The sequence below is a fragment of the Oncorhynchus keta genome, unplaced genomic scaffold, assembly GCF_023373465.1.
Source record: "Oncorhynchus keta strain PuntledgeMale-10-30-2019 unplaced genomic scaffold, Oket_V2 Un_scaffold_17242_pilon_pilon, whole genome shotgun sequence".
NCBI classification, from domain to species: domain Eukaryota; kingdom Metazoa; phylum Chordata; class Actinopteri; order Salmoniformes; family Salmonidae; genus Oncorhynchus; species Oncorhynchus keta.
In genome coordinates, this window is record NW_026290817.1 from 213,367 (window position 1) to 231,125 (window position 17,759).

General features: G+C 46.6%; 1 protein-coding gene across 1 annotated transcript in view; it reads right to left on the reverse strand.

Moving 5' to 3' along the window:
- The window catches only part of tarbp1 (TAR (HIV-1) RNA binding protein 1), a 51,749-nt gene that overhangs the window by 24,283 nt on the left and 9,707 nt on the right, over positions 1 to 17,759 (reverse strand). The window contains 14 exon segments of the mRNA XM_052514298.1: positions 550 to 735; positions 1,022 to 1,193; positions 1,390 to 1,471; positions 2,155 to 2,369; positions 4,174 to 4,260; positions 5,053 to 5,202; positions 5,276 to 5,386; positions 5,722 to 5,842; positions 12,658 to 12,729; positions 12,884 to 13,089; positions 13,859 to 14,104; positions 14,437 to 14,662; positions 16,183 to 16,412; positions 16,633 to 16,785. Of these exon segments, the coding sequence (XP_052370258.1) occupies positions 550 to 735; positions 1,022 to 1,193; positions 1,390 to 1,471; positions 2,155 to 2,369; positions 4,174 to 4,260; positions 5,053 to 5,202; positions 5,276 to 5,386; positions 5,722 to 5,842; positions 12,658 to 12,729; positions 12,884 to 13,089; positions 13,859 to 14,104; positions 14,437 to 14,662; positions 16,183 to 16,412; positions 16,633 to 16,785 (2,257 nt within the window).

Below are 17,759 nucleotides of genomic sequence, written 5' to 3' on the forward strand. Positions count from 1 at the left end.
GACAGCCCAGTAATACGGCAGCCCAGTAATACGGCAGCCCAGTAATACGGCAGCCCAGTAATACGACAGCCCAGTAATACGACAGCCCAGTAATACGGCAGCCCAGTAATACGGCAGCCCAGTGGGGAACATGAGTCTGTTATGATGCCGTGCTAGTGCTCCTTAGACAAACTCTGATTAGGACTGATTAGTTCATGTAGTGCTGCCTGCTGCTGTCTGTTTGCATGGCAACGCTTAGCAACACCAAGTATATTGGGTAGCTAATGGTAAATAATACAATACAATACAATATAGCTAGATAGAAATGGCTGTGAGTTCATATGTGACCGATTGGATTCCAACCAGGGTCTCCTGAACACTACATGACTGTGTTAGCTCCTTGAGCTCAAGCCTGGGGAGCTAACACAAGTCTTCAGGTCTCAAGCAAGGTTACTCATCATGTGAACAGAGAGATCAGCAGATGAAGGTTAAAACATTCATCCTGTACCAAGTTGTTCAGCATTGACTGACCTGTATAAATAGAGGTTAAATAGAAAATAAATAACTAACCTCCCAGGTTGGTGGGCTTGTCTATGAGTGAGGCAACCACCAGGAGGGCACTGTGCAGCTTGCCCAGGCGTGCTGCTCTCTGCTGGGGCACCAGACCCAGCTCTGGCTCCTGTTCCTGGATCCCCAACCTCCAGGGGGTCATCTTCTTCTGGACCTCGGCCCAGCGCTCCTCACCATCCTGATCCCCTAACAAACAACAACACTGAGGCATCTACAACAGGGCTTTTAAACTGAAGTCCTGGAGGGCCAGAACACTTATAAAGTCAGGGACCTGGCCAATCAATTTCATTAATTGCTCATTTAACTACCAGGTAGAAAGGAGAACCAGCAGTACTTCAGACCAATAGTTGAATAGCTGTGATCTCCACTTTAACCAGAGTAGCTGTCTGTTGGGTACAGTCTCTGCTGCCATCTAGTGGTGATACCCTTTTCAGTTCAATACAACTTCCTTTATCCCCTCAGGGGAATGTACCTTTATCCTGCTGGATCCAGTCTCCAGGCTGAATCTGGCTCAGGTCAGGGACAGGGTTCCTCAACGGGAGAGATGCACTCTGGCAGAAGTCCACCAACTTCTCAAACTTCCAGGGCGGAATCCACTCGTCCTCAAACACCTCTGATAGGCTGGGGAATGTGTAGAATATGGTCTGGCAGGGAGAGACGGGAGGAAAAAGAACAGTTTACACACGTCGTCTCTCCTCAATCAACACTCAGTACATTCGTTTTTAGAGACCCAACGCAATTAGGTCAAATTACAATGAATCAAGAGATTTTAAAAGATTCACATTCAAAAACATTTAATACTTCAAATTCACACAATCAATCAACAACACAGTGTCTTACTTCCACACTATAGTCTCTAACAGGATGAAAGACACCAAAGAAGAAGTGGTCCTGAATCCTGGTCCAGTTCTTACTGCCATTTCTGTACAGAGATATACAGTAGTTATAGGAGTCCAATAATGTATTTATTTAACTAGGCAAGTTAGTTCAGAACAAATTCTTATTTACAATGACGGCCTACACCGGCCAAACACAGACGACGCTGGGCCAATTGTGCACCGCCCTATGGGACTCCCAATCACAGGCAGCCTGTGATGCAGCCTGGATTCGAACCAGGTACTGCCTCTTGCACTGAGATACAATGTCTTAGACCACTGCGCCACTCGGGAGCCCAATAACAATTTCCACAGTTTCCAATGGAGCTAAGATAACCAAATGTGGTTCCTCCTTCACTAATAACAACAGGTAGCCTAGTGGTTAGAGCGTTGGACTAGTACCCGAAAGGTTGCTAGATCGAATCAATGAGCTGGGAAGGTAAAAATATGTGGTTCTGCCCCTGAACAGGCAGTTAACCCACTGTTCCTAGGCTGTCATTGAAAATAAGAATTTGTTCTTAACTGACTTGCCTGGTTAAATTTTTAAAAAGTGACTTCCAGTAATATATGCCATTTAGCAGTCACTTTTATCCAGAGACTTACAGTCATGCATGTATACATGTTCAGATGTACAGTGTACAGATGTACAGTGACTGTATGAATTTTAGAATGTGATTCCTGCGGCAACCTTGGCAACATAATAATCCTAGTTGATATGTAACTCACTCACCCAGTACTCTGCATGGCCTCAGCCTGGTGCAGACAGGCCTTAACGACGGTGGCCAGCCCCCCGAGCCCATCCGCCCCCCCGGCCCCCTCCTCGGCCCTCGCCCCCTCCAGACCCCACACCCTCTTCAGGGCCAGCAGGGCGTACAGACGAACACTGAAGTTATGGCTGAAACACCACTGGAGAATAACATCCAGGGCCTTACACCACTGTACTGCCTGGGGGCAGAGAGATGGAGAGAGAGAGAGACGGAGAGAAGGGAGAGACAGAGAGAGAGAGAGAGAGAGAGATACAGAGAGAAGGAAAGAGAGAGAGAGAGAGAAAGAGAGAAGACAGAGACGGAGAGAAGGGAGAGACAGAGAGAGATACAGAGAGAGAGAGAGAGAGAAGGAAAGAGAGAGAGAGAGAGAGAGAGAGAGAGAGAGAGAGAGAGAGAGAGAGATACAGAGAGAAGGAAAGAGAGAGAGAGAGAGACGGAGAGAAGGGAGAGACAGAGAGAGAGAGAGATACAGAGAGAAGGAAAGAGAGAGAGAGAGAGAAAGAGAGAGAGAGACAGAGAGAGACAGAGAGAGATACAGAGAGAGACGGAGAGAGAGAGACGGAGAGAGAGAGATACAGAGAGAAGGAGAGAGAGAGAGAGACGGAGAGAGAGAGATACAGAGAGAAGGAGAGACAGAGAGAGACGGAGAGAGAGAGAGACAGAGAGAAGGAGAGACAGAGAGAGACGGGGAGAGAGAGAGACAGAGAGAGACGGAGAGAGAGAGACGGAGAGAGGCGGAGAGAGAGAGACGGAGAGAAGGAGAGACGGAGAGAGAGACGGAGAGAGAGAGATACAGAGAGAAGGAGAGACAGAGAGAGACGGGGAGAGAGAGAGACAGAGAGAAGGAGAGACAGAGAGAGAGAGACAGAGAGAGAGAGAGAGAGAGAGAGAGAGAGAGAGAGACGGAGAGAGAGAGACGGAGAGAGAGATACAGAGAGAAGGAGAGACAGAGAGAGACGGAGAGAGAGATAGACGGAGAGAGAGAGACGGAGAGAGAGATACAGAGAGAAGGAGAGACAGAGAGAGAGAGAGACAGAGATAGACGGAGAGAGAGAGACGGAGAGAGAGAGACGGAGAGAAGGAGAGACAGAGACAGAGACAGAGACAGAGACAGAGACAGAGAGAGAGAGAGACAGAGACAGACGGGAGAGAGGGAGACGGAGAGAGAGAGATACAGAGAGAAGGAGAGACAGAGAGAGACGGAGAGAGAGATACAGAGAGAAGGAGAGACAGAGAGAGACGGGGAGAGAGATACAGAGAGAAGGAGAGACAGAGAGAGACGGGGGGAGAGAGAGACGGAGAGAGACGGAGAGAGAGAGACGGAGAGAAGGAGAGACAGAGACAGAGACAGAGAGAGAGAGAGAGAGAGAGAGAGAGAGAGATACAGAGAGAAGGAGAGACAGAGAGAGACGGGGAGAGAGATACAGAGAGAGAGAGACAGAGAGAGACGGAGAGAGAGAGACGGAGAGAGACGGAGAGAGAGACGGAGAGAGGAGAGACAGAGACAGAGACAGAGACAGAGAGAGAGACAGAGAGAGACGGAGAGAGAGAGACGGAGAGAGAGAGACAGAGAGAGACGGAGAGAGAGAGACGGAGAGAGACGGAGAGAGAGAGACGGAGAGAAGGAGAGACAGAGACAGAGACAGAGAGAGAGACGGAGAGAGAGAGATACAGAGAGAAGGAGAGACAGAGAGAAGGAGAGACAGAGAGAGAGAGAGATACAGAGAGAAGGAGAGAGACAGAGAGAGACAGAGAGAGACAGAGAGAGACAGAGAGAGACAGAGAGAGACAGAGAGAAGGGAGAGAAGTGTGAACACTGAAGTTATGGCTGAAACACAACTGGAGGATCGTGTCCATGGCCTTAAGCCACAGTACTGCCTGGTGGGGAGGGACACAGAGGAGGAGGAGAGGGGCTCAGGAGAGGAGGAAGAGTCCCCTGTGCTTTGAAGGTTTTACTTTATGATGGTGACATGTGATATTACCTTCTCCTTGAGTTGAGGCATGATGATGTTGAGGTGGACCAACACAGACAGGAAGGTACAGACACTGGTCTTGGTCTTTTCTTGATCCTGTTCAGACACAAAACACATCAATTAGACACATTGGCTATAGATCAATATTGACTATTACAAGTTCTTTAAGCCAGTGAAAATAGAAGCCACTTTTCATTCAGTGACAATACAATAGATCCCAGTTGTGGTATTATGTGGCACAGTGGGTAAGAGCATGGCACTAGCAACACCAAGGTTGAGGGTTCAATTCCTGCAGTGGTCATATACACAGCCGAAAAGGGTAAGCACTCACCACCCTGAAGCAGGCCCAGAGTCAGTCTGTATTCAGGGTACTGGACTAGGATTACTCACCACCCTGAAGCAGGCCCAGAGTCAGTCTGTATTCAGGGTACTGGACTAAGATTACTCACCACCCTGAAGCAGGCCCAGAGTCAGTCTGTATTCAGGGTACTGGACTAAGATTACTCACCACCCTGAAGCAGGCCCAGAGTCAGTCTGTATTCAGGGTACTGGACTAAGATCACTCACCACCCTGAAGCAGGCCCAGAGTCAGTCTGTATTCAGGGTACTGGACTAAGATTACTCACCACCCTGAAGCAGGCCCAGAGTCAGTCTGTATTCAGGGTACTGGACTAAGATTACTCACCACCCTGAAGCAGGCCCAGAGTCAGTCTGTATTCAGGGTACTGGACTAGGATTAAAACCATCTGCCACTCACCACCCTGAAGCAGGCCCAGAGTCAGTCTGTATTCAGGGTACTGGACTAGGATTAAAACCATCTGCCACTCACCACCCTGAAGCAGGCCCAGAGTCAGTCTGTATTCAGGGTACTGGACTAAGATTACTCACCACACTGAAGCAGGCCCAGAGTCGGTCTATGTGTTCAGGATACTGGACTAGGATTAGAACCATCTTCCACTCTATCAGGTACTTGACTGAGGCCTGGTTACTGACGAAACCTGCCTCAAACACACGACCCAGAACGGTACCTACAAACTCCTGGATGAACACAAACACAGGGTTAATAGAGGTTTCATTCAGGTGTGTATGTGTATGTGTCTGTGTGTCTCACCCCTCTCAGTTTGGGCAGCAGCATCAGTAGTGTCTGCCACACCCTGTTCTTGACACGATGCTGCAGGGAGTTGCTATAGTAACGCTGTTTTGACTTCGATATGGCCTCATCCTGAAAGAGAAAAAGACTTAAAACTACACATTAACTACTGTGTTGGAGCTTAGGGAGATGGACAGTGGTCTTTAATATATTACTGCAGTATGAACTGGATTCATGTGTGTGATGCTATGAACACACACACTGAATGAGTAGACATCATGGTCTATAAACAAGCCAAATCTCCAGCTGTGTCAGTCTTTCCTTGATTCCTACGGTCCTCTCTGGTCACCTCCTCCTCAAAATGAATTGGAGGATAAGATCTCAGAGGAGGAACCTAGGATGTTCTCCTGTAAGGTAAGGAGAGAGGACGCGAGGAAAGACTAATTGAGGAAGAGCCCTGGTCTTACCTTTTTCAGCAAGCAGAGAACCAGTTCTTCCATCAGTCTCTCATGCAGCTGATTGGAGGGCTGGAGGCGGCTGAGGAACGCCACGACACACACACGTGGGAACTGGTCATCCCGGTTATCACTGCCAGAGAGAAAGAGAAAGCTCAGAGATAAATGTATCTCTGCAGAGAAATAGGGACTACATTCACTGTTGACTATAGTACAAAGAAGGTCCACTATTGTCAGTGATGTGGTCGACTCCATGTTTTTATAGCCTGAATACACTACAGTGAGGGGTCAGGTAATATGTTCCAGTCCCACTACAGTGAGGGGTCAGGTGATATGTTACAATCCCACTACAGTGAGGGACAGTTAATATGTTCCAGTCCCACTACAGTGAGGGGTCAGGTGATATGTTCCAGTCCCACTACAGTGAGGGGTCAGGTGATATGTTCCAGTCCCACTACAGTGAGGGGTCAGGTAATATGTTCCAGTCCCACTACAGTGAGGGGTCAGGTGATATGTTCCAGTCCCACTACAGTGAGGGGTCAGGTGATATGTTCCAGTCCCACTACAGTGAGGGGTCAGGTGATATGTTCCAGTCCCACTACAGTGAGGGGTCAGGTGATATGTTCCAGTCCCACAACAGTGAGGGGTCAGGTGATATGTTCCAGTCCCACTACAGTGAGGGGTCAGGTGATATGTTCCAGTCCCACTACAGTGAGGGGTCAGGTTATACGTTCCAGTCCCACTACAGTGAGGGGTCAGGTAATATGTTCCAGTCCCACAACAGTGAGGGATCAGGTGATATGTTCCAGTCCCACTACAGTGAGGGGTCAGGTGATATGTTCCAGTCCCACTACAGTGAGGGGTCAGGTGATATGTTCCAGTCCCACAACAGTGAGGGGTCAGGTGATATGTTCCAGTCCCACTACAGTGAGGGGTCAGGTGATATGTTCCAGTCCCACTACAGTGAGGGGTCAGGTAATATGTTCCAGTCCCACTACAGTGAGGGTCAGGTTATACGTTCCAGTCCCACAACAGTGAGGGGTCAGGTAATATGTTCCAGTCCCACTACAGTGAGGGGTCAGGTAATATGTTCCAGTCCCACTACAGTGAGGGTCAGGTTATACGTTCCAGTCCCACAACAGTGAGGGGTCAGGTAATATGTTCCAGTCCCACTACAGTGAGGGGTCAGGTGATATGTTCCAGTCCCACAACAGTGAGGGGTCAGGTAATATGTTCCAGTCCCACTACAGTGAGGGTCAGGTTATACGTTCCAGTCCCACAACAGTGAGGGGTCAGGTAATATGTTCCAGTCCCACAACAGTGAGGGGTCAGGTAATATGTTCCAGTCCCACTACAGTGAGGGGTCAGGTAATATGTTCCAGTCCCACTACAGTGAGGGTCAGGTTATACGTTCCAGTCCCACAACAGTGAGGGGTCAGGTGATATGTTCCAGTCCCACTACAGTGAGGGGTCAGGTGATATGTTCCAGTCCCACTACAGTGAGGGGTCAGGTGATATGTTCCAGTCCCACTACAGTGAGGGGTCAGGTGATATGTTCCAGTCCCACTACAGTGAGGGGTCAGGTTATACGTTCCAGTCCCACTACAGTGAGGGGTCAGGTAATATGTTCCAGTCCCACTACAGTGAGGGGTCAGGTGATATGTTCCAGTCCCACAACAGTGAGGGGTCAGGTGATATGTTCCAGTCCCACTACAGTGAGGGGTCAGGTGATATGTTCCAGTCCCACTACAGTGAGGGGTCAGGTGATATGTTCCAGTCCCACTACAGTGAGGGGTCAGGTGATATGTTCCAGTCCCACTACAGTGAGGGGTCAGGTGATATGTTCCAGTCCCACTACAGTGAGGGGTCAGGTGATATGTTCCAGTCCCACTACAGTGAGGGGTCAGGTTATACGTTCCAGTCCCACTACAGTGAGGGGTCAGGTGATATGTTCCAGTCCCACTACAGTGAGGGGTCAGGTGATATGTTCCAGTCCCACTACAGTGAGGGGCTAGGTTATAGGTCACAGTCCCACTACAGTGAGGGGTCAGGTAATATGTTCCAGTCCCACAACAGTGAGGGATCAGGTGATATGTTCCAGTCCCACTACAGTGAGGGGCTAGGTTATAGGTCACAGTCCCACTACAGTGAGGGGTCAGGTAATATGTTCCAGTCCCACAACAGTGAGGGATCAGGTGATATGTTCCAGTCCCACTACAGTGAGGGGCTAGGTTATAGGTCACAGTCCCACTACAGTGAGGGCAAAGGTGATATGTTCCAGTCCCACTACAGTGAGGGGTTAGGTTATAGGTTCCAGTCCCACTACAGTAATAAATAATACTAATATATACTATTTAACAGACACATTTATCCAAAGCAACGTACAGTCATGGGTGCATACATTTTATGTATGGCATCACAAGCCCCATGCTCTACCAACTGAGATAAAATGTAGAGTAGAGTAGACTACAGAACAGTACAGTAGACTGCAGAACAGTAGCGTAGATGACAGAACAGTAGACGACAGAACAGTAGACGACAGAACAGTAGAGTAGATGACAGAACAGTAGAGTAGACAGAACAGTAGACGACAGAACAGTACACTACAGAACAGTAGAGTAGACAGAACAGTAGAGTAGACAGAACAGTAGAGTAGACAGAACAATAGAGTAGACGACAGAACAGTAGACTGCAGAACAGTTGACTGCAGAACAGTAGAGTAGACGACAGAACAGTAGAGTAGACGACAGAACAGTAGAGTAGACTACAGAACAGTAGAGTAGACTACAGAACAGTAGCGTAGATGACAGAACAGTAGAGTAGACTACAGAACAGTAGAGTAGACTACAGAACAGTAGCGTAGATGACAGAACAGTAGAGTAGACTACAGAACAGTAGCGTAGATGACAGAACAGTAGAGTAGACGACAGAACAGTAGACTACAGAACAGTGGTGTAGACTGCAGAACAGTAGACTACAGAACAGTGGTGTAGACTACAGAACAGTAGAGTAGACTACAGAACAGTGGTGTAGACTACAGAACAGTGGTGTAGACTACAGAACAGTGGTGTAGACTACAGAACAGTAGAGTAGACGACAGAACAGTAGAGTAGACGACAGAACAGTAGACTACAGAACAGTGGTGTAGACTACAGAACAGTAGACTACAGAACAGTAGAGTAGACGACAGAACAGTAGAGTAGACGACAGAACAGTAGAGTAGACAGAACAGTAGAGTAGACGACAGAACAGTAGAGTAGACTACAGAACAGTAGAGTAGACAGGACAGTAGAGTAGACGACAGAACAGTAGAGTAGACGACAGAACAGTAGAGTAGACGACAGAACAGTAGAGTAGATGACAGAACAGTACAGTAGACGACAGAACAGTAGAGTAGACGACAGAACAGTAGAGTAGACGACAGAACAGTAGAGTAGACGACAGAACAGTAGAGTAGACGACAGAACAGTACAGTAGACGACAGAACAGTAGACGACAGAACAGTGGTGTAGACGACAGAACAGTAGAGTAGACGACAGAACAGTACAGTAGACGACAGAACAGTACAGTAGACGACAGAACAGTACAGTAGACTACAGAACAGTACAGTAGACGACAGAACAGTAGACGACAGAACAGTGGTGTAGACGACAGAACAGTGGAGTAGACGACAGAACAGTAGAGTAGACGACAGAACAGTAGAGTAGACGACAGACCAGTAGAGTAGACTACAGAACAGTAGAGTAGACTACAGAACAGTAGAGTAGACTACAGAACAGTAGAGTAGACGACAGACCAGTAGAGTAGACGACAGAACAGTAGAGTAGACGACAGAACAGTAGAGTAGACTACAGAACAGTAGAGTAGACTACAGAACAGTAGCGTAGATGACAGAACAGTAGAGTAGACTACAGAACAGTAGCGTAGATGACAGAACAGTAGAGTAGACGACAGAACAGTAGACTACAGAACAGTGGTGTAGACTGCAGAACAGTAGACTACAGAACAGTGGTGTAGACTGCAGAACAGTAGACTACAGAACAGTGGTGTAGACTACAGAACAGTAGAGTAGACTACAGAACAGTGGTGTAGACTACAGAACAGTGGTGTAGACTACAGAACAGTGGTGTAGACTACAGAACAGTAGAGTAGACGACAGAACAGTAGAGTAGACGACAGAACAGTAGACTACAGAACAGTGGTGTAGACTACAGAACAGTAGACTACAGAACAGTAGAGTAGATGACAGAACAGTACAGTAGACGACAGAACAGTAGAGTAGACGACAGAACAGTAGAGTAGACGACAGAACAGTAGAGTAGACGACAGAACAGTAGAGTAGATGACAGAACAGTAGAGTAGACAGAACAGTACAGTAGATGACAGAACAGTACAGTAGATGACAGAACAGTACAGTAGACGACAGAACAGTACAGTAGACGACAGAACAGTAGACTACAGAACAGTACAGTAGATGACAGAACAGTACAGTAGACTACAGAACAGTAGAGTAGACAGAACAGTACAGTAGACGACAGAACAGTAGACGACAGAACAGTGGTGTAGACGACAGAACAGTAGAGTAGACGACAGAACAGTAGAGTAGACGACAGAACAGTACAGTAGACAACAGAACAGTAGAGTAGACGACAGAACAGTAGAGTAGACGACAGAACAGTAGAGTAGACGACAGAACAGTAGAGTAGACGACAGAACAGTAGAGTAGACGACAGAACAGAACAGTAGAGTAGACGACAGAACAGAACAGTAGAGTAGACGACAGAACAGTACAGTAGAGTAGACGACAGAACAGAACAGTAGAGTAGACGACAGAACAGAACAGTAGAGTAGACGACAGAACAGAACAGTAGAGTAGACGACAGAACAGTAGAGTAGACGACAGAACAGTACAGTAGAGTAGACGACAGAACAGAACAGTAGAGTAGACGACAGAACAGAACAGTAGAGTAGACGACAGAACAGTAGAGTAGACAGAACAGTAGAGTAGACGACAGAACAGTAGAGTAGACTACAGAACAGTAGAGTAGACAGGACAGTAGAGTAGACGACAGAACAGTAGAGTAGACGACAGAACAGTAGAGTAGACGACAGAACAGTAGAGTAGACGACAGAACAGTAGAGTAGACAGAACAGTAGAGTAGACGACAGAACAGTAGAGTAGACGACAGAACAGTACAGTAGATGACAGAACAGTACAGTAGACGACAGAACAGTACAGTAGACGACAGAACAGTAGACGACAGAACAGTGGTGTAGACGACAGAACAGTAGAGTAGACGACAGAACAGTACAGTAGACGACAGAACAGTACAGTAGACGACAGAACAGTACAGTAGACTACAGAACAGTACAGTAGACGACAGAACAGTACAGTAGACGACAGAACAGTAGACGACAGAACAGTGGTGTAGACGACAGAACAGTAGAGTAGACGACAGAACAGTAGAGTAGACGACAGACCAGTAGAGTAGACTACAGAACAGTAGAGTAGACTACAGAACAGTAGAGTAGACTACAGAACAGTAGAGTAGACGACAGACCAGTAGAGTAGACGACAGACCAGTAGAGTAGACGACAGAACAGTAGAGTAGACGACAGAACAGTAGAGTAGACTACAGAACAGTAGAGTAGACTACAGAACAGTAGCGTAGATGACAGAACAGTAGAGTAGACTACAGAACAGTAGCGTAGATGACAGAACAGTAGAGTAGACGACAGAACAGTAGACTACAGAACAGTGGCGTAGACTGCAGAACAGTAGAGTACAGAATAGTGGTGTAGACTGCAGAACAGTAGACTACAGAACAGTGGTGTAGACTACAGAACAGTAGAGTAGACTACAGAACAGTGGTGTAGACTACAGAACAGTAGAGTAGACGACAGAACAGTAGAGTAGACGACAGAACAGTAGACTACAGAACAGTAGACTACAGAACAGTGGTGTAGACTACAGAACAGTAGAGTAGACAGAACAGTACAGTTGACAGAACAGTAGAGTAGACTACAGAACAGTAGAGTAGACAGGACAGTAGAGTAGACGACAGAACAGTAGAGTAGACAGAACAGTAGAGTAGATGACAGAACAGTAGAGTAGACAGAACAGTACAGTAGATGACAGAACAGTACAGTAGACGACAGAACAGTACAGTAGACGACAGAACAGTAGACTACAGAACAGTACAGTAGATGACAGAACAGTACAGTAGACTACAGAACAGTAGAGTAGACAGAACAGTACAGTAGACGACAGAACAGTAGACGACAGAACAGTGGTGTAGACGACAGAACAGTAGAGTAGACGACAGAACAGTAGAGTAGACGACAGAACAGTAGAGTAGAGACAGAACAGTAGAGTAGACGACAGAACAGTACAGTAGACAACAGAACAGTAGAGTAGACGACAGAACAGTAGAGTAGACGACAGAACAGTAGAGTAGACGACAGAACAGAACAGTAGAGTAGACGACAGAACAGAACAGTAGAGTAGACGACAGAACAGTACAGTAGAGTAGACGACAGAACAGAACAGTAGAGTAGACGACAGAACAGTAGAGTTGACAGAACAGTAGAGTAGACGACAGAACAGTACAGTAGAGTAGACGACAGAACAGTACAGTAGAGTAGACGACAGAACAGAACAGTAGAGTAGACGACAGAACAGAACAGTAGAGTAGACGACAGAACAGTAGACGACAGAACAGTGGTGTAGACGACAGAACAGTAGAGTAGACGACAGAACAGTAGAGTAGACGACAGAACAGTACAGTAGACAACAGAACAGTAGAGTAGACGACAGAACAGTAGAGTAGACGACAGAACAGTAGAGTAGACGACAGAACAGAACAGTAGAGTAGACGACAGAACAGTACAGTAGACTACAGTAGACTACACTATTGTACAGTAGATGAAGTGAGTTCAGCAGCTGACCTGGGGACTGCAGTGTTAGCAGCACACTCCTCTCCAAGCCTCTCCACATAGACCTGAACCTCCTGGATCAGCCTATGGAGAAGACAATCCATTATCCAGACCCTCAGTCCACAACAACCACTCCAATAACACACTCTCTCACATTCTCTGTCTCTCTCTCTCACACCTCTCACATTGTATCTCACATTCTCATTCTCACTCACATTCTCTCACACTCCACACCCACCTCTGGTCCCTCCTGAACACAGGTCCATACACACATGCCTCAGCCAGGATGTCAAGGTGCAGAAGGGCACTGGAAAACATGGCATGTGATTGGCTCTGGCCTTCACTTCCTGGGTCAGAGGGCAGCCAGGTGTGGCAGCAGTGTTGGATCAGAACGTTGAATACACCGGTCTTGGCCTGGGAGAGTTCCATCAACTCAACGGCTATCTAGAGATTGAGAGGAGTCAGTAGTGGGTTAATTACACATCAGTTGTGTCCACATCAACACTGTGTTTAAATACTCATAATAACCACAACATCTTCTGTTAAACACTTGAAACTTCTTGCCATTTCTCCAAGTAGTGAATATGTAGCACATTGCCTGCCACAACACAGATCTGTCCATACAGACCTGGGTTCAATTAGGATGTATTTTCTTTAAAATACTTTAGCTGCTCTTGATTGAGCTAGCCTGGCGAAATGGAACCAATAGAATAGTCCGTCTATCTGTGAGCTCAGAAAACAGCTCAAAGTAATTGAAAGATTTTAAACACCATTTGAACCCAGGTGTTGATACCCCATGCCTCCCTCTAGTTACCTGTTGTAGAGTAACAGTGAACCCAGGTGTTGATACCCCATGCCTCCCTCTAGTTACCTGTTGTAGAGTAACAGTGAACCCAGGTGTTGATACCCCATGCCTCCCTCTAGTTACCTGTTGTAGAGTAACAGTGAACCCAGGTGTTGATACCCCATGCCTCCCTCTAGTTACCTGTTGTAGAGTAACAGTGAGCCCAGGTGTTGATACCCCATGCCTCCCTCTAGTTACCTGTTGTAGAGTAACAGTGAACCCAGGTGTTGATACCCCATGCCTCCCTCTAGTTACCTGTTGTAGAGTAACAGTGAACCCAGGTGTTGATACCCCATGCCTCCCTCTAGTTACCTGTTGTAGAGTAACAGTGAACCCAGGTGTTGATACCCCATGCCTCCCTCTAGTTACCTGTTGTAGAGTAACAGTGAACCCAGGTGTTGATACCCCATGCCTCCCTCTAGTTACCTGTTGTAGAGTAACAGTGAGCCCAGGTGCCTGCTCCTCTGTTAACTCCAGCAGGCTGTGGTGAAAGGCCATGGTCACAAAGCCCTGCAGGGTGGGCCAAAAGTCATGAGGGTTACTGCTCAGTCCCAGCACCAGCTTCCAGGAGACAGTCACAGCCTCTACACACAGGGCCTCCTCAGACAGCACCACCTGGTGGGGGGAGGGAGAAATACAGGTTCACTATTTCATATTGCCTTATCAGAAGCCATATAAAGCAGGACATAAATGACTTGGCCACATGACCACTGAAACACTGTTGCAGTCTAAATCAGCTGTTAAACAAAACCAAGGCTTGGATTTCACTGTCTTTCCCCATAGACTGCTTACAAGGTAAGGAAACATGTTGTTTTGTAATTTTGGTGAACTATTCCTTTAAACATGGTTATTGGTGTGGCCAAGCCTGTAGAGAGCTGGGTGAGATAGAATGTCTCAGCCAGGTAGTGGACATGACAATATCAGCTGTAGTCAATGCTAAGACTCACCTTTGGCAACATGGAGGCCATGAAGTCCAGTACAGGCAGTACCAGGCCACTGGGTAGCAGAGACAGAGCCTCTATAGCAGCCTGGAGGGACCCTGACGCCCTGGGGAGCTCCAGGGGCCCGGGTGGGCCTATTCGCCTCCCGTATCCCAGGCACGTCCACTGGTCCCGGATGAAATGAGCTGCCATACGGCCCCAGTCCTTGAGGAGAGGACCCTGCTCTGAAACACTGTGACAGATGACAAACTCTTAATATTTCAGAGATATTGGCAAGGCCCACTGATACTACTATCTCCCAGACAACACATCTACCAAATTGTATCAGCATATCGATTGCGCAACCAGGTCTGGAAAAACATTTACATTTAAGTCATTTAGCAGACGCTCTTATCCAGAGCGACTTACAAACTTGGATCATTGCTATTCTAACTTCCGCGACGCATATAAGGCCCTGCCCCGCTCTCCTTTCGGAAAAGCTGACCACGACTCCATTTTGTTGATCCCTGCCTACAGACAGAAACTAAAACAAGAAGCTCCCACGCTGAGGTCTGTCCAACGCTGGTCCGACCAATCTGATTCTACACTCCAAGACTCTGCAAAATAGCTTTTAGTTTTATGGAAAGGAGAAAAAAAACTAACTTGCCAAATAGTTGTGTTAAGATGTCTTAAAACGACTAGAGTGGAGCTAAGAGGTTTATTGTAATATGTTCTGTTGTATTTAAATTCATATGTGCATGTGAGTTCTAGGTTCTGTGGCTCAGTTGTAAAGCATAGCATTTGGAACACCAGGGTTGTGGGTTCTATTCCCACAGGGATCAGTATGAAAATAATAAAACATGAAAAGGTATGTACTCACTGCTGTAAGTCCCTTTGGAAAAGAGTGTCTGCTAATTCATTAAAAACGTTTTTCAAAATAAGAGGTATGTGGGTGGAGGAGGGTTAGGCTGGGTGGTGTAATATGTATAGGTAACAGGAATGTGGATGTTGTGTTTTTACTTTTCTATGTTTAACATTTCTTAATGACTCTTGGACTAGCCCTTGGGCTAAAAGAGATCCTAATAAAATCCATGCATTTCTATTGGACACTAAATAATCTGCAACATAACCAAAACAAACAGCAAATGCATCCAACAAGTTGGTAGAGTCACTGGCTTGATGTCATCATTGTGTGCTGGGAATATGGGACCAAATACTGGCTTGATGTAATCATTGTGTGCTAGGAATATGGGACCAAATACTAAACTTGACTACTTTAATACACATAAGTTGATTTGACCCGATACTTTTGGTCCCATAAAAAGGGGGGACTATGTACCTTTAATTTCTATACGGTTCACCTTATATGGGAGGACAACACCCTCAAATTAAAGCTGTCAGTCTGAACTTTAACCTCATTGTCATTGTATCAATCCTGCTGGAGTACAGAGACAAAACAACAACACATGTGTCACTGTCCCAATACATTAGCAGCTCCCTGTATGTAGATGTGCATATCCTTGACACAATCTCCATTTGACCTGTAACCTCTGGGTTTTCTCCCACATGTAAATTCCAGGTTGAACAGCAAATTATTGAAGAGCATGTGACCAAAACAGTCACAATTTAGAGCCGTGACTGGCAGAGAAACGAGGGTCATATAGTGTTTATACTAGTGGTTTACTATACAACACCTTGTCCTGATGATACAGTACATCTGCATTTAAACAATACCATGCATTATATATACTACACAAAGTGTTCTGTACTGACCCTGTTGACTGAGCTGCAGTTGGAGGTTTCAGCAGGGTCTGGTTGAAGTTGACCAGAGAGAGAGGAGGGGCTGGGGGTGGCGCAGGGGAGTAGAAGTAGCTAGACAGATGGACCAGTAGAATCGTGGTCTCTGATTGGAGGTTGAACACTCCCAACGCTGCAACCTCACAGGTCATGGCCAACGACGCCATGGCAACCGCCCTGGACACCTGACCCGCCACAGAGGGGATCTAAGAGAAACACACACAAGTCCCTTCCAGTTTTATAGTGAAAACCATGATAAATATCAATATGACAAATAGCAGTTCAACTAGTCTTTTTGAAATCAGAGTCTAACTGCTAAAGAAAATATCCCATTATTCAAATTGACACATGAATCCAATGATGTATGAAGTGACTGGCGAAGGAGAGCAGCCTGAGAGAGGAGAGGTCGATCCTGGAATACTGTACCTGGTCAGCTTCTAGGGTCCTCAGGACGTATCGGAGGAGTCTGGGGAAATAGGCCTCCTGTACCTTGGAGTGGTTCCACTCTAACACACTGTACATCAGCACCACCTCCTTCAGCACTGACAGGTAGAGCTCAGCACGCTCTACATCACATAGCTGGAGAGGACAGACAAACAAAACACAGGCAGAGGAGAAATGCAGGTACATGATCAATGTTGTAGGATGTGAGATTGAGTGAGTGACAGCGAGAGAGAGTGACAGCGAGAGAGAGTGACAGTGAAAGCGAGAGAGAGTGACAGTGAAAGCGAGAGAGAGTGACAGTGAAAGCGAGAGAGAGTGACAGTGAAAGCGAGAGAGAGTGACAGTGAAAGCGAGAGTGACAGTGAAAGCGAGAGAGAGTGACAGTGAAAGCGAGAGAGAGTGACAGTGAAAGCGAGAGAGAGTGACAGTGAAAGCGAGAGAGAGTGACAGTGAAAGCGAGAGTGACAGTGAAAGCGAGAGAGAGTGACAGTGAAAGCGAGAGAGAGTGACAGTGAAAGCGAGAGAGAGTGACAGTGAAAGCGAGAGTGACAGTGAGTGAGTGAGTGTTATGGGTTTTATGAATAATGACTAAATGATGTATACATTTAGCGTAGAACTATAACTAACAGAATACTACCCTGTCACTGTATGAAACTTATTAGAATCATAAAACTAGATCTAATGTGTGTAGTTTTAGTCAAAAATTAGAACAAGGACTTTCTGTTCCTTTTTAGTAAGTAAGCAGGGTGTAAGTGAGAAACAAAATGGAGCTATCGTCAGACAGGCTGGAATACTGTGTTCCTTACAGGACATTCTGCCCCCACCCAGGGAGGGGAGAGACCTTGGGCTTGTAGTAGATTGTTTAACAGGTGGCAGACTATTTGTGAGTAGAAGAAGACTTGTGTTGAGAACTATGTTGCCATTGTATCTGAGAGGAGGAGGGACATTTATGACGAAATGTGAGGTATATAGACCAATGTACCGGAAATGATAGGCAGAGCTCTCATAAATAAACATTCCTGACAATTGTAGCTGGGCCTCCGTCTGATTCATTCCAACCAGTTTCCTACAAATTCTGGGTATCAGGCTGAGTAATCAATTCAATTGGG